General features: G+C 51.6%; 1 protein-coding gene across 1 annotated transcript; it reads left to right on the top strand.

Annotated features, from left to right (window-relative positions):
* Positions 1–536: 536 nt before the first annotated feature.
* On the top strand, positions 537–14502 carry ACADS (acyl-CoA dehydrogenase short chain). Its single transcript, XM_033098449.1, has 10 exons — positions 537–679; positions 1768–1919; positions 11010–11159; positions 11388–11499; positions 11968–12119; positions 12403–12573; positions 12644–12781; positions 12938–13033; positions 13243–13299; positions 13473–14502. The coding sequence occupies exons 1-10, from the start codon at positions 631–633 to the stop codon at positions 13623–13625; spliced, it is 1230 nt and encodes a 409-aa protein (XP_032954340.1). The 5' UTR covers positions 537–630; the 3' UTR covers positions 13626–14502.
* Positions 14503–16122: the final 1620 nt, after the last annotated feature.

Here is a 16122-nt window from a genome sequence, read left to right on the forward strand (position 1 = left end):
AAATATTAAGCACAGAGCAAGACAAGACCGTTTCCCCCTCGAGGAATTTACAGACTACCTAGTGGGGTTCTCCATAAGATTTCAGATGCTAAGTGCCACAAGTAAATAAACCATGGGATGCAGAGTAGGTGGAGAAGCACTGGCCTTCTGGGGTCAGGGTAGGCCTCAGTGAAATCTGAATGAAGAGGAGCATTCTAGCTGAGGGAACAGTGATTGCAAAATCCTAGAGGCTGGAACAAGCTAGGGGTGTTAGAGAAAAGCTGCCTTGTGTGGCTAGAGTGAAGACAGTAAAGGAATGGTGGGCATGAGGTGGGGGAAAGTCATATAGAGCTTTTTAAGCTACGAAATTGTATTTTAGGAGAGAGGAGCCCACCATCCAAGAGTTTTAGGAACGGATGGGGACCGACTTCGGAGACCGCGAACCAGGAAGACTTTGTTTGGTTTTATCTCCAAGGAGTGAGGCGGGGGTGTGGGAGGAGCCGCGGCAGGCCCCGCCCCCAGGGTGAGCGCGCGACGGCCCCGCCCCCGAGGCGTGAGGGGCGGGGCCTGCCTGTCACCCACGCAGAGTGCCCTGTCTAACTCGAACGCTAGCTCGAGTGGGAGCTGAGGAGAATCCCGCCAGTGTCCTTCATGGCCGCCGCCGCGCTCCTCGCTCGGGCCTGCGGCCCCATCCGTGGAGGTGAGTGCGCTCCGGTTCCGCATCCGGGGCTGGCCGCGCAGGCGGGAGTCCCCGCGGCTGGGTCTCCTCCGCCGCAGGCGGGCGGCGCCCCTTCGGCGAGCGCGAGCGACCTTTGCCCTAGTTGGGTCGCTCCTCGCGCCTGCGCGGCCCGACCTGCACTAACTCCTCCGACTCCTGCTCTGACCCCCCGACCCCCAGCCCAGTTCACAGGGCTGCATACACATCACCCTCCCCTCATTTCACCCCCAGCGGAGATTCAGGGTGCGCCCTTCCTCCGGAGCCAGGCCTGAAATTGAACTCACACTCCGTCTGTGACCTTGGCTGGGCAAGACACTCGCCTCCTGCCAGCCTCAGTTGGCCCCTGTGTAAAATGGCCTCAATAATGTATTACTATTCCAATAGAGTCATAAGGATGAAATCACAGGGAGTGTAAAACGCTTAGCGCAGTGCCTGGCCTGTAACAGGTGCTTAGTAAATGTTAGCTCTTATCCCATCTTATTTCTCTCCAGCTGGAGCAGCAGTGACACCGATGGCCCGGGCTTCCTTTGCCTGGTGAGACCCACTCACTCTGAATAACAATAAAGGGAACTTCATGGAGAGCAGTCTCTGCCAGGCCACATGCGAAGTGCTATAGTTAGTAGCTGTCTAGTCCTCCCACCCCCAGACACTTAATTCTGTTGTGTCCTCCACATTTTGTATTTAGCTGAGGCCGAGTGAAGTTAAGATCCTTGCCTGAGATCACAGTTGTGATTGAAGCAAGCATAGTAAGCATTTAGGGGGAGGGTTCTCAACAACAGCACCGTTGACATTTTGGGCCCGTAATCCTTTTGTTGTGGGGTCTGTCCCGTGCTTTGGGGATGTTTAGCAGCATCCCTGGTCTCTACCCACTCCATACCAATAGCATTCCCCCCCTTCAGTTGTGACGACCAAAAATGTCTATGGCTATTGCCAAATGTCCCTTGCCGGGCAAAATCATCCCCCGTAGAGAACCACTGAGTGAGTGGATCACCACCGTTATTATTTTATTACTAATTACGCAAGACCTCTTGCGTTCCCCTTCCCCTAACTCCCGCTCTTCTTGCTGGCAGCTCTGTGTCGTCAGTTACATACTATCTACCAGTCGGTGGAGCTGCCCGAGACACACCAGATGCTGCGTCAGACATGCCGGGACTTTGCCGAGAAGGAGCTGGTTCCCATCGCGGCCCAGGTGGACAAGGAGCACCGCTTCCCAGGGCCTCAGGTGAGAGTACCAACCTCGGAAGCCCATGACGGTGATCAGCCCTCGGCTCCTGGTTGAGTGGTGACAGTGACAGCCAGAGACGCACTGAGATTCCAGTCAGAAAACCCTAAGGCAGGTCCTGGCACCCAGAAAATGCTTTGGAGGTGTCCCTTGGCCAGCACAAGGCCTATAGCCAGGATGTAACTTTTGGAATGACAGTAGTGATGGTGGGTGGTTGGCATGCTTACTGTGTGCCAGGCATTATGCTAATGACGTTATAGTAGTCAGCGCTGATAGTAGTCAGCATGCTTTCCTCGTGCTAAGCACTGTTCTCAGCGCTTGAGAAGTATCAGCTTATCTGTTCCTCTTAACAGCCCTGTGACGTGAAGGTACTGTTGTTATATACCCTGTTGTAGAATTGATGAAACTCAAATTGGTGAGGGTTGAATAATGTGCCCAAGATCATGGAGTCAGTGAACTGCTGAGTTAGGGCGTGAACCCATGTCTGTCTGCTGTGCCATCGTGTTCTTCGATTTGTATCAGAACACGTGTAATGACAAGTTCCTGCCGGATCCCCTGGCCTGGCAAGACGTCTGGCAAATGGTGTAAATAGTCAATAAATATTTGCTAAATAAGTAACTGGTGACAGAGTGAACCTTTCCGGCCTCTTTGTACCTGTTTTTCAGTCTGAGGAATTTGAATGTGGTCACCATTCACATGTCTTCTAGGCTCTGGGGCCACTTTTCCAGCTTAGTAAGTGTTGTGTGTTCACAGTGTGTTGGGTTCTGTGCCTGGACTGTGGGAATACCTAAGGAGCTCAAAACGGAGCAGGCAAATGGCTTTCTGGGCACCAAAACTAGTTGGGCCCAGAAAGCCATTTTAGGTGTTAAGCATTGGACATGTGTCATTTCATTTAATCTTAAGGACACTCCCACCTGCAAATGTCATCTCCATTTTGGAATGCTTGCAAGTGAAGTAATGTATGTCGAATTCATGGTGCCTGGGAGCTAGTAATACTATTGATATTTTCATTAGCGTTGAGAAAATTGAGGCACAGAGAGGTTACGTGATTTTCCCAGGTTTAGTGGCCTGTGGAGCTAGAATTCACGCTGAAAGTCTGGCGGCTTCAAAACCCTTCTCCATCCACTATCCACGTGGTTATCCCAGCAGCCCATTTGGCAGGCAGGGAAGTCCCCCGTCCCGCCCACCCCCACACTGCTCTAGGTAACCTCCTGTAGCACTGCCCTTGTCATTCAGTGCCATCAGTGTGAAAAAACTCAAAATTAAGCAAATAGGCCATTGAAAAGCAGGAATAATTTAGAGGTGCTGCCTCCAGAGCATTTGTCCCAGACATAGCTGTGTGTTGGGGCTTTTCCTGCCATACGACAAACTACTTATTTGTCCTGTACGATTCCTGTATTTTCTCAAATTATTATTAATATTACAGACAGAGATTTGTTCTAAACAAGAAAGCTGGCAGTAGGAGTAGACTTTTTTTCAAAATTAAACTTATTGGGGTAACATTGGTTAATAAAATACACATTTCAGGTGTACAACTTTATATTACAAAATCTGTATATTCCATTGTGTACTCACCACCCAAAGTCTAGTTTTCTTTCGTCACCATGTATTTGACCCCCTTTACTCTCTTGTCGTCGCCCTGCACCCCTTCTCCTCTGGTAACCGCTACTCTGTTGTCTACATCTATGAGTTTGTTTTGTTTGTTCATTTGTTGCCTTCTTGTTTTATCCCACATATGAGTGGAATCATATGGTTCGTGTCCTTTTCCATCTGACTTAGTTTGCTTAGCATGATACTCTCAAGATCTACGTTGTCGCAAATGGCACTATTTCATCTTATGGCCGAGTACTATTCCATTGTATATATATCACCTCTTCTTTATCCAGTCATCTATCGAAGGACACTGGGGTTGTTTCCATGTATTGGCCACCGTGAATAATGCTGCAGTGAACATAGAGGTACATACATCTTTACAAATAATTATTTTCAAATTTTTCGGGTAGATACACAGAAGAGGGATTGCTGGGTCTGGTGGTAGCTCTGTTCTTAATTTTTTGAGGAACCTCCATACTGTTTTCCACAGTGGCTGCACCAGTTAACATTCTCACCAGCAGTGTGCAAGGGTTCCCTCATCTCCACATCTTCTCCAACACGTATTTCTTGTCTTATTGATACTACCTACTCTTAACAGGTGTGAGCTGGTATCTCGAGGTTTAGATTCGCGTTTCTGTTATAACTAGTGACGGTGAGCGTCTTTTCGTATATCTGTTGGTTATCTCTCTGTCATCCTTGGAAAAGTGTCTGTTCAGGTCCTCTGCCCATTTTTAATTGGATTATTTGTTTTTTCCTTGTTGAGCTGTATAAGTTCTTTATATTGGATACTGGCCCCTTATCAGAGGTATCATTTGCAAATATCTCGTTTGGTTGGCTTTGTTGATGGTCTCTTGCTGTGCAGAAGCTTTTCAGTTTGATGTAGTCTCCTTCATTTATTTTTGCTTTTACTTCCTTTGCCTTTGGGGTCAAGTTCTCAAAAACCCCTCTAAAACCAAGTTCAGTATGTTTAGTGCCTATGTCGTCTTCTATGTATTTTATTGGTTCAGGTCTTATATTCAAGTCTTTCATCCATTTTGAGTTAATTTTGTGTATGGTGTCAGCAGTCTAGTTTCATTCTTTTGCACGTGGCTTTTCAGTTTTCCCAACATCATTTGTTGAAGAGGCCTTTTTTTCTCCATTGTATGTTTTTGGCTCCTTTGTCGAAAATTAGTTGCCCATATACGTGTAGATTTATTTCTGTGCTTTCAGTTCTGTTCCATTGGTCTGTGTGTCTGTTTTTCCACTAATACCATACTGTTTTGATTACTATAGCTCCGTAGTATGGTTTGGAGTCAGGGAGTGTGATGCCTCTGACCTTGCAGAAGCAGACTTTCTACCAGCCTACTCTTAACTAGTTTTCTGGTTTTATAATCTCCTACTTGCTTCATGGGGATGGGGAATTTGCAAGTTAATCCACCTAAATATTGGCAGAAATGAGTGTGGAAGGAAAAGGTCATGGACATCAGCCTTTTTTCCTTCTGGCAAGGTCGGGCTGCTCAGTCAGGGTTTTCTGATACACGACTGTTCAGAGCATTGATAGCACATCTGTATTTTATTTTATCTTGGACAAGGTGTTTTCACTTCGGTAACCTCATTAGATTATCAGGAGTCTTGCTGTTATTAACTCCCTTTTTGTAGATGCAGGCTCTGATCTTGTCACTATCCCACAGGAACTGGGCTCTGGTGGTTGATGTGATACAGAGGTTACTCAGTGTTTGTTTCCCTTTGCCAAGGATTGAAGCCTGTTGGTGCTAAGTTCCCAGTTACCAAAGACAATCCAGGGCTTAAGCACGCAGAAGGATCAAAGAACTAGACACACATAATATGGCAGGTTGCAAAATTCAAAATAACACCGTGAATATTTTTAAATAATAATAGTATAATAAAAACAGGAATAGCTGACATTTGAGGGTTACTATATTCCAGGCACTTAATACAGTAAAGAGTATTCAACACAATACTCTGAGATAATTACCCAAATTACCCAGTTTTCAGATAGGGAAAATGAACCCAGAGGTTGTTTCTTTTTTTTTTTCTTTTTTTTAATAAATTTTACTGGGGAACAGTGTGTTTCTCCAGGGCCCATCAGCTCCAAATCGTTCTCCTTCAATTTAGTTGTAGAGGGTGCAGCTCAGCTCCAAGTCCAGTTACCATTTTTAATCTTTAGTTGCAGGGGGTGCAGTCCACCAGCTCATGCAGGAATTGAACCAGCAAAGAGGTTAAGTTTCTTGTTCAACAGTCACACAGCTGGAATTGGAGGAGCCAGAGAGCGACCTCTGAGCCACTCCCTGGCTTCTAGTAGGTGCTTAATTAGTGATTTCTAACATTTTTTCCAGAAGAATTTCCCCCCAAAAAAGTGGGTTTATGGGGGAAGGATCAAGGGGAGAAGATTGAGAGGAGGGCGGGCAAAGAATTAGGTGGCCCTAATTGTAAACCCCGTGCCACTTGCTGTTTACTTGGGTGGTTTCACAACCTAAATTGAACTTTAGTCTTCCTGGGGCCGAACTAAAAAATGAAAGAAACGATTATGAATTTTTGATGCTATTTTGCTATAAAGGAAAATAGGAAATAGCATGGTGTTTCCAACCAATTTTGGACTCCCCAGCCTGGAATACGTGTATATTTATATGTATAAAACAGAACCCAGTTTCTTCTTCACTTAGAGAATATTTTTTGCGTAACTTGAATATATCAGGTGCAAAACCTGCTCGTCTTCCCCTTGCCCTACCTCAGAGATGGTGGTAACTAACACTGATCTAGTTAGCCACCTAAAAACGTCTAGAAGCCTACCCCATTTTTCTTCTTCATACTCTCTGACTCTTGTTAATTCCACCCTGGAAATGTCTCCTGAATGCCACTTCCTTTTGTTTCTCCCGACCGGAGCTCATCTCCCTGTGTTCCAGGAGCAATTCCAGCCACAGTCCGTAATTCTCCAGCAGTGCTTCTTGCAGTGTCGTGTCTGTCTTAGAGCACAGTTACTTCAGACGGTCAGTTCCTGGAGGCACGGACGAGGGCTTGTTCACACTCGCATCTCCCTGTCCAGCCTGTCACCTGGCACTCCAGAAGTGCTTGACATTTAACAAACGTTTGCTGGATTTGATTGCATTGAACCAGATGATCCGCCCGTCAAGTCATCCCAAATGTCCTTACCATCCCAGCACGTAGCACACACTCCAGCGCAAAGTGCCGACTGGAGGAGGTGGTTAGCGGGGTGTCTTTCCCTGGCTAAGCTGCGGATCTTCAACAAGGTAGGAAAGGTCTTCGTTACAGGGCTTAGTTTGACTCTAGCGAGCATAGGCATACTCGGGCTAGATTTATTTTGATTTTTTTGAATTTTTATGAGTTTATTTGAGCCAAACTGACTAACAATTGCTGGGAAGCAAAATCTCAAAGGATTTGAGAAAATGCTCCTGATTTGATTTTTGTTTTACACCTGAGCTTTAGAAGTGACTTGAAGCATTGTTTTTATATGAAGGACCCTCTAAACATTTCCCAAATATGAAGGCAGCGGTGCTGAGGGCTTGTTCTGTTCGTCATAGGGAGGAAAGGGGTCCGGCCCTTTCTCACATTTTCTCTTGGGAGGGGGGAGATTCCTAGCCTTGGCCTAGTCAGTGATTTGCCTCTTTTTAAGATGCAAGGCTGGGTTCTTACGTCACAGACACAGGGGACCGAGAGTGACCAGTGTGGGTAGTTCTAAGAGGTGCCCCTGGAGCTAGCTCTCAAGGTCAGGCTTTTCTGCTAAAATATTAGGGAGCCTGGATATTGTTACTAGCCAGTTACCATCAACGTGCTTAGATCAGAAATGATGTATTCATCTGGACATGTGTTCTTTTTTTCCCACTGCTTTTCATTTTGTTTTTGGTTTCTCCTTTTTGGTTCTCCTCTGCTCTCCACTGCCACTCTTGTTCTTCCCATGCTGCAGGATACACTTCAGAGAGTATACTTTGCCTCTATTACTGCTTCTGTCTCCAGTTTTTTTCTAGAATGTTCCTGTGGCTGGCCGTGCCATATTGCTAGAAATACGGAGATCTATTTCAGAATGAAAAAGGTTGAGAGAAACAGCCCCAGTCATCACTGGTGAACTGGGAGAGGCCTTGATTGTATATACCGTGTTTCCCTGAAAATAGGATCAGGTCTTATACTGTATTTCCCTGAAAATAAGACCAGGTCTTATATTAATTTTTGTTACAAAAGACGCATTAGGGCTTATTTTCAGGGGATGTCTTATTTTTTCATGTACAACAATCTACATTTATTCAAATACAGTCATGTCATCTTCTTCTGAAACTTCGTCATAACGTACTAAATGCATCCGTCTGGCTGACGATCTTAACTGGGGCTTATTTTCGGGAAAACACGGTAGGCCCAGTGATGCGAGGGACGAGTTGGTGCTCAAGCAGACCAGCCCCTGTATTTGAGGGCGGCACCCCATCTAATTGAAATTTGCTGGCTCAACTCCAGAGTGATCGTGAGTGGTAATGCTGTTCCTGTCACTGATGGAGGTAGATGTTTTGAAAGAAAACTGATGGCGAGGAAAAAAGAAGGAGGGGAAGGGGGAATGGTGCATGCTAGTGAAGTCACATGGGTGCCGTAATGGTGAAGTACAACTTTTTATTGTAGCACAGAGAAAACTATCGAGAGCCAGAGGCAAATGGTGTCCCCCTCTGGAGAGGAGAGTGCCGAGACTTTGGCCTTCCTGTGGCCTCAACTTGGCCTGACTCGGGGGATGAGGGGTAGGAGTGGGCGGGGGTGGGGGGGTGGGGGGAGTGGGTTCCTGGCGGTAGCGCATCTCCACGTGAGTTCCCGCACCTACAAAAGGAAGATGGCTTATCCTTGTTCTGCCCACGCTCTCCCTGGGAATTTTGGTTTTCTTTTTGTTTCTTGGGATGAGGTGGAGTCATGGGGTGATCAACGAATCATTTATACCAGGGTTGGTTATTGAAGAGCGATAGGATGAAGAGGAGCGTGTCTTTGTCCAGGGAAGTCTGGTGGCGTTTGTAGGGGGAGATGATTGGAGGTTTTTTGGTAGGACAGAGAAGGGCTTCCAGCGAGGTCCTGTCTGGGCCTGAGCGTGAATCTTGGGAGACCTGTGTATTTCTAGCACCTGGGGGAATATGGCCCAGGCTCGTAACCATCCCCAGCATTCTCTATTAAAACACTGTTTTCACCCTGAAACAGGTGTGTTAGGTGCCCTAAGCGTCGCTTCGAAAGGGGTTCTGTCGTGAGGCCACGCTCGTGCTGGCACAGGGCTCTGTGAGTCCCCAGATCCCATGCAGAGCTCTGCATACACTCCCCACCCCTAGTCGACTCCTGCCTGCTGAGGTGATGCAGCATTTCTGAGCAGCGTCACCTCCACTTCTTCCAGGTGTGTAGTGACTACAAAATGTTTGTCTTCTTAGCGGTTCTCAAAATGACACATCGCTGGCAGTCCTGAGTCCCGTGTAGTGCTGTATTTGTGAACCTGTACTTCAAACAGTACAGGTTTGTTATCTGATCGTTTCTGGAGGTCAGAAATCCATAGTGGGTCTTGCTGAGCTAGAATCCCGGTGTTGGCAGGGCTGCGTTCCTCCTGCAGGTGCTGGGAGGAATCCATTTCCGGCTTCCAGAGGCTGCCAGCGTTCCTTGGCTCGTGAACCCCCTTCCGGCCAGTGTTCGTGTCCCTGTCACCTTTGCTTCCATCGTCATATCTTCTTCTCTGACTCTGCTGTCTTCCCTCATAAGGACCCCTGTGATGACATTGGGCCCCCGGATAATCCAGGGTAATCCCCGCACGTCAGGTCCTTACTGTCATTTGCAAAGTCCCTTTTGCCACTTGAGGAGACATATTCACAGGTCCCGGGGATTAGGATGCAGACATCTTTGGGGGGCTGTCATCCTGCCTCCCACATGCTGGCTATCTCCTTCCGCTCCGAACTGCGGCCCAGTGTCGGCCTTGGGGCTGTGGAGCTTGATCAGCACTTTCGGGGTCAGTAGGTCAGTGCCACTCCACGAACACTCTGTCCCCATTTGTGTTATGCACGGGAGACCCTGAGGTGAGTAAGGCCCGGACCCCAAGTGTAGAGTCTTACAAGACAGTTTCCCATGGGAACATTTCAAGGCAGAATCTCATAAGCAGTTTCCTAGAGGGGCACACAACTCGTAACGGAAGTGCTGCAGGTCCGTAGGCACCACCTTTCCTCCCATACGTTACTGTTCAGAGAAGCACTTAATCATAATAAATGCTGTGCAGGCAGTGGGCTCAGCATTTTATCTGTATTGTCTCAGTCCTTCATTCTGTGAGGTAGGTACTATTAAGGGAAAGGGTATAAGACTTTTTAAATCACAGAAGTAATATTAATTAGAGAAAATACTGGAAACATTCTTATTAGCTGGCTCTTTTAAGTCAAAAGAGTATAAGAACATGTCTGCTGGAATCAAATGATTCAAAAGGGCTAATGAAAACCAACGGCCCCCTCTCCCCTCGGTCCTGCTCCCTAGAGGCAGTTGTTTTAGTTGTTTCTCCTTGAAGCTAGGTCGGTTCTGTTGTGGGCCATATTTCTCAGGTGGAAAGCAGACTTACAGAGGCTAAGGAATTGGTCCTAGTTCAGAAGGGCAGAGCTGGGCTGTAAGCAGAGCTGGTTAAAACCCAGAAGTCAGTGCCTGACTTCTGATAAGCGACACTACTGATAAGCTCTGAGCTCCGGTTTCCCCACCTGTGGCGTCATGTTTACTCCTAGCGTCGTTCTCATAGGGAGACACAAACGAAAGAGCACACACAAAGCACTCATGCAGAGTTTAGCATATCGTAGGCACTTGGTAATTCACCATTACTATTAACGGTTATTCCAAATCAAAAATCCCAAGCCCTTACCATTCATTCATTCACTTCCTGGCGCTGGGGATTTAGCACTGAGCCTTTGCCCTTGTGGTCAGGGAGAAAGCCCTCAATCAAAACAAGCACAGTAATCGGTGTGACAGTCCCGCTGCATAAGCACTGCAGAGGAGAAGCACAGGTGCTGCAAGAGTGTGTGATCACAAGGTTTGACTTAGTGAAGGGCAGAGGTGGCAGCCCCTGGAAGCGATGCTTGAGCTGAGATCCGAAGGGAAGTAGGAAATAGTAGATTGCTGACAGGAAATGGCATGTGCAAAGGCCCTGTGGTGGGGGGGGGATGTGTGTGGTGTGCTTACGGGCCTGAAAGAAGGTCAGTTTGGCACTATGCTTCTTAGCTCAAGGCCCCAGAAGGCTTCCTGTGCCTTCTACCTGCTTACTGGTTGTGGCTGTGGACGGAGGTGAGCCAGTGTCGAGTGTGGGGGCAGGACGGCTTGAATGAATGGTGTTGTCGCGCACATGTCAGCTGAGGCTGGGTGTTCAGTGTCTGGACTCAGGGATCAGGGTGTGGGAGGTGGGGCCACAGGAACTGAGATTTTGTGGACACGGGTTCAAGATCAGGAGGTTTAGGGGCAGGGGAGGCTGGGCGCTGGCTCCCAGCTGTGGTTGTGACATCCTTCCCTGGGCAGGTGAAGAAGATGGGTGAGCTTGGGCTTCTGGCCATGGACGTGCCCGAGGAGTTGAACGGTGCTGGCCTCGATTACCTGGCCTATGCCATCGCTATGGAGGAGATCAGCCGGGGCTGTGCCTCCACCGGAGTCATCATGAGTGTCAACAACGTAAGTTCTCCCCCCAGGACCCTGGGACTCCTGTGGGTGGGCCGGCACTCAGCCATGTGGCCCCACATCTGGGGCATAGCCAGGCCTTGGCTCCCAGCCCCTGACCTCCTCTGGACTTGGCCCTGCACGTGGGGCTCTGGAGAGAACAGGCCTTGGGGTGGGGTCCACCCCAAGGGGGGCAGGTGCGCCTGGGCTTGAAGGTCTCTGACGACTCCCCTTTGTCCCCAGTCCCTCTACTTGGGGCCCATCCTGAAGTTTGGCTCCAAGGAGCAGAAGCAGCAGTGGATCACGCCTTTTACCAAGGGTGACAAAATTGGCTGCTTTGCCCTCAGTGAACCAGGTACCACAGTGGGTCAGCGGTCTCCCCGTCCCCCCACCTCAGAATCAGGGTGACAGGCTCAGACAAGCTGGGCTGTCCCGGGAACAGGCAGGAGCTGGGGCCTCTGCTGACTTGGGTCACTTGTTCATCGCTCCGGGCTTTCAGTGTGAGCCGCTGGTGGTTGGGTTCTGACTGCCTGGGATTTGCCGAGGAGCCCATGGTCACTTCAGCTGCGCTGGGAGGGATGCTTAGCACTGAGGTCCCTTTGGCCTGAAGCTGCCCAGCTGCTGCACACCCTGCTTTGCTCTGAAAGCTTTGGGAGCCGGCGTGACCTTGGAGCTTTCTCTCAGGGCCCAGCCCCTGACTCTTTGGAGCCTGGTCATGCTCACCAGCTGGGGGATGAGGCTGGGCTCCCTGCTGAGTTGGCAGCAGTATTTTGGGGTGGTGGGGTGGTGGTGGAGGTGAATTCTGAGTCTGTGTATGGAACAGGGAATGGCAGCGACGCGGGAGCCGCCTCCACCACTGCCCGGGCAGAGGGTGACTCATGGGTCCTGAATGGCACCAAAGCCTGGATCACCAATTGCTGGGAGGCCTCAGCCACCGTGGTCTTTGCCAGCACCGACAGATCCTTGCAAAACAAGGTGGGGACCCCAGAGGGAGGGCCAGTGAGACCTCTGGCCTACAGTCATTTCGTCGTTTCTAGATCCGAATCTCCTTGGCCCGATGGATCTGTTTCTGCTTTGGGGCACGTTGGGACTGTCCTTTTTCCTCCCTGGCCTGAGGAGCCAACAGAGGGTGTCACTGCCCGAGGTCCTGAGGGGAGTGTAGGGAAGGGACTGGTTTGTGTGTGGTGTGGTTTGTGTAAGGGGCGTGGCTGAGGGCAGCCTCTGGGAAAGTCACTGACTGGGTTTGTCTGCCTTTCAGGGCATCAGTGCCTTCCTGGTTCCCATGCCGACACCCGGGCTCTCGTTGGGGAAGAAGGAAGACAAGCTGGGCATCCGGGCCTCATCCACGGGCAACCTCATCTTTGAGGACTGTCGCATCCCCAAGGACAATCTGCTGGGGGAGCCAGGGATGGGCTTCAGGATAGCCATGGTGAGCCCGGCAGTGGGGTTGGGGACGCTGGGCCCCAGCGGGCCAGCCGCTGACAGGGGTGTCCCCACAGCAAACCCTGGACATGGGCCGTATTGGCATTGCCGCCCAGGCTCTGGGCATCGCCCAGGCTGCCCTCGACTGTGCTGTGAACTATGCCGAGAGTCGCAGGGCCTTTGGGGGGCCCCTCACCAAGCTCCAGGCCATCCAGGTAAGGAGGTGGAGACTTCTGGAGCCCAGCCTGGATGCTGGAGGGGGGCAAGCTTTCACCTGCTCCACGGCCCCTTCTCTTCCCTCCTGTGCTTGGAGGGGAGGGGCAGTGTCTGGTGACTGTCTGGTGACTGGCGGGCTGGCCTGGTTGTTGCAGTTCAAGTTGGCGGACATGGCGGTGGCCCTGGAGAGCGCCCGGCTGCTGACGTGGCGCGCTGCCATGTTGAAGGATAATAAGAAGCCTTTCACCAAGGTGCCTGTGGGGAAGGGGTCTCCCCAGGAGTTGGCCCTTTGCTGGGCGGAGGGACTGAGGGAGAAGTCCGAGTGGGGTCCCAGTTCTTTAGGCCTGTGGGCCTGTTGCTCCAAGGGAAGCCTCATCAGGCCCTTCCCTGCTGAGGGGCCATGTGCTAGGGGCTCCCCGCAAAGTAAAGTTTCTGACACGCCTCCCCTCCCCATGGTTAGGAGGCAGCGATGGCCAAGCTGGCTGCATCAGAGGCCGCAACTGCCATCAGCCACCAGGTGAGTTTCCCTCCCGGATCGGATGTGCTTTCTGGGCCCAGGGGTTGTGTAGCCCGTGTGTGCCAGCTGCCCCTCCCCCAGCTGGTCCTTTTGTGAGGCTGACCCTGCCCCCGTCTTTCCCCACAGTGGGGGGAGGGGTCTCCTCCCTCCTGAGCCCCTGCTTTCCACCTCAGGCCATTCAGATCCTGGGTGGCATGGGCTACGTGACAGAGATGCCGGCTGAGCGGCACTACCGTGACGCCCGCATCACCGAGATTTATGAAGGCACCAGTGAGATCCAGAGGCTGGTCATCGCCGGGCACCTGCTCAAGAGCTACCGGAGCTGAGCCCCGCCGTCGTCTGAGCACCACACCTCCCGGAGCCGGGCGGGCCTGAGGACCTTGGGAAAGGGAGTGGGAGCCACGTGGCCATCACTCTGACACCCAGAGACCGTGGGGCGCACGGGCCGGGGCCAGGCTTCCTCTCGCGCGGGGCCCCCAGCCCCAGCCCTTCTGGTGTGGGCTGGTTGGAAGTGGCTCTCCTACCGCCTTCACCTCTACCCACCCCAGACCAAAATGCCTAGGGGCAAGTCTCAGAGAAAGGACAGGTGAGGGGCCTGTGACCTGCATCTGAGGACACCCATCTTCGGCCCAGTTTCTTGGCTTTGCTCCCCTTTCACAACCGTGCCTTATTTTCTTCATCCGAGAGGATGTGGCCTCCTGAAGGCAGGGCCGTGGGAAGGGCTAAGTTACCACTTCAGGGCTCCCTGTTCTGTTCCTGTGGGGCCTAGTGCTCAGCAGAAGACCAGGTGAGACTCCATCTTGACAGTGTCTGCTCTTTTCAGCCCCCCACCAGGTGAGGGGTCAAGAGGAGTGGGTGGGGGCCAGAATGACCAGGCCTCAGAATACTGTTTCCCCGAAAATAAGACCCGGTCTTAAATTAATTTTTGCTCCAAAAGAGACGCATTAGGGCTTATGTTCAGAGGATGTCATCCTGAAAATCATGCTAGGGCTGATTTTTGGGGGAATCACGGTAGCAGCAGTTGTGCTGTCTCAGGCTCCAGGGCGGTCTTGGGAAGGCTGTGGGGCTGGGTCATTATTAGAAGCACCATTAACCTGTTCTTTGTAGAAATGAGTACAGGTGGGTGGTCTGATTCTGCTTTGAGACAGTCAGATGTGGGAACTGACTAATAAAGCATACCTGTCCCCCAATCTCGTGTCCTTACCTGAGTGCTGCTGGGGAGGGAAGGTGGTCCTTTAGCCTGCTTTCTGACAAACCCACCCTGTGAGGGGGAGCGGGGAAGGTGGGGGGGAGAGAGAGTTTGTGTGTGACTGTAGGGAGGGTCTATCTGTCCTGGGACAGCTCCAGAGCAGGAGGCGCTGGGTCCAATGGGCCTGGGTGAGTGACCACTGAGTCCCGATGGGTGAAGTGGGGGTGGGGGTGGGGAGGGGGAAGGAGCAAAGCTGTGGAGGGCCTGGTGTCAGGAAACGGAGACTTTTTAAAAGTTTTTTTTTGAGATTTTTTTTATTGGGGAAGGGGAACAGGACTTTACTGGGAACAGTGTGTACTTCCAGGATTTTTTCCAAGTCAAGTTGTCCTTTAATCGTAGTTGTGGAGGGCGCAGCTCAGCTCCAGGTCCAGTTGCCCTTGTTAGTTGCAGGGGGCGCAGCCCACCTTCCCTTGCTGGAATCCAACCGGTTGAGAGCCCACTAGCCCATGTGGAAATGGAACCGGCAGCCTTTGGCGTTAGGGGCATGGAGCTCCAACTGCCTGAGCCACCGGGCTGGCCGGGAATGGAGATTTTTAAAGCATCTTTTTCGCTTACTATTGGAGTGCTCACAGTGGGCCAGCACTGAGCCCGCGAGGGAGAGGGTACTGGTGCCCAGAGGCTGGCTTTGGGCCAAGGTGCCTGGAGTCGGAGCCAAGCTTGTCACTCTGGCCCAATGAGGTGAGTGAAGCTGCTGGAAGAGAAAAAAGGATAAAAAGCAAAGAGATTTCGAAAGAGATGGGGACAGCCCTCTGCAGAGCAGGAAGGGCAGGGAAGCTGACTTGTCATTGCTGTGAGGTCTCTGGGGAGCAGGGGACAAAGATGACCCACACGTCCATCGCAGTGTGTGGATTTCAGTGCTAGACCGGCATTGCATCCCCTTCCCGCCCCCAAGGAAGCAGCCTCCAGCCTCCCACTCGAAGGGAGAGCCTCGCTCTGGCTTACCTGCATCCCTGTGGCCGCCCCCACCCGGCATTGGGTGTCCAGGAGGGGAGCATGGAGTCAAGGGCCCCGCAGGGCAGGACAGGTGTTACTGGCGCTAATTACGGCTGATTTCCACCACCTGCGGGCAGATGGACGCCCACGCGAGAGGGCGGGGGAGGGGCGGGGCTCATGGGTGAGGTCCTCCAGTTAAGAGACGCCCCCACCGCCAGAGGCGGAATGGACGTCCTGCCTTGTGTCTGCGGAGGTCGGGCAGCACCAGGGCCGCAGGTCCGAAGGCCAGCGAGCTGTGCCTCCTGCTTCAGGTAAGCGCCTCGCTGACGCCTTTTCGGTGTGGCTCCTGGGGGCCCCTGAGCCTGCCCTGGGATCAGTCGCAAGCCAATGTTTAGGGGGTCTGGTGGGGTTCAGGGCTTCTCCCCAGAAGCAGCCAAGTTTGACCCACCCCACCTGGGGACAAGTGAAGGTCTGTCACTGAGTCACTGACCCCGGTGAACAGCAGAGAAGGGATGTTCAGGTGGCTCCATGACCCCTGCTGACCCACAGGAAAGTGAGGGAGCAGGCGCGTGGTTGAAGTTGTCTTGGCCATTCCTCCGGGTAGTGTGGAGGGGGACAGAGGGATCCCAAACCGGGGATAG

Source organism: Rhinolophus ferrumequinum, chromosome 25 (assembly GCF_004115265.2).
Source record: "Rhinolophus ferrumequinum isolate MPI-CBG mRhiFer1 chromosome 25, mRhiFer1_v1.p, whole genome shotgun sequence".
NCBI lineage: Eukaryota > Metazoa > Chordata > Mammalia > Chiroptera > Rhinolophidae > Rhinolophus > Rhinolophus ferrumequinum.

Coding starts and splice junctions, on each gene's coding strand:
- ACADS (XM_033098449.1), top strand. CDS start 631: ATGGCCGCCGCCGCGCTCCTCGCTCGGGCCTGCGGCCCCATCCGTGGA. Junction 11,500..11,967: donor CTTTGCCCTCAGTGAACCAG/GTACCACAGTGG, acceptor TGTATGGAACAG/GGAATGGCAGCGACGCGGGA. Junction 12,574..12,643: donor TGGGCTTCAGGATAGCCATG/GTGAGCCCGGCA, acceptor GTGTCCCCACAG/CAAACCCTGGACATGGGCCG.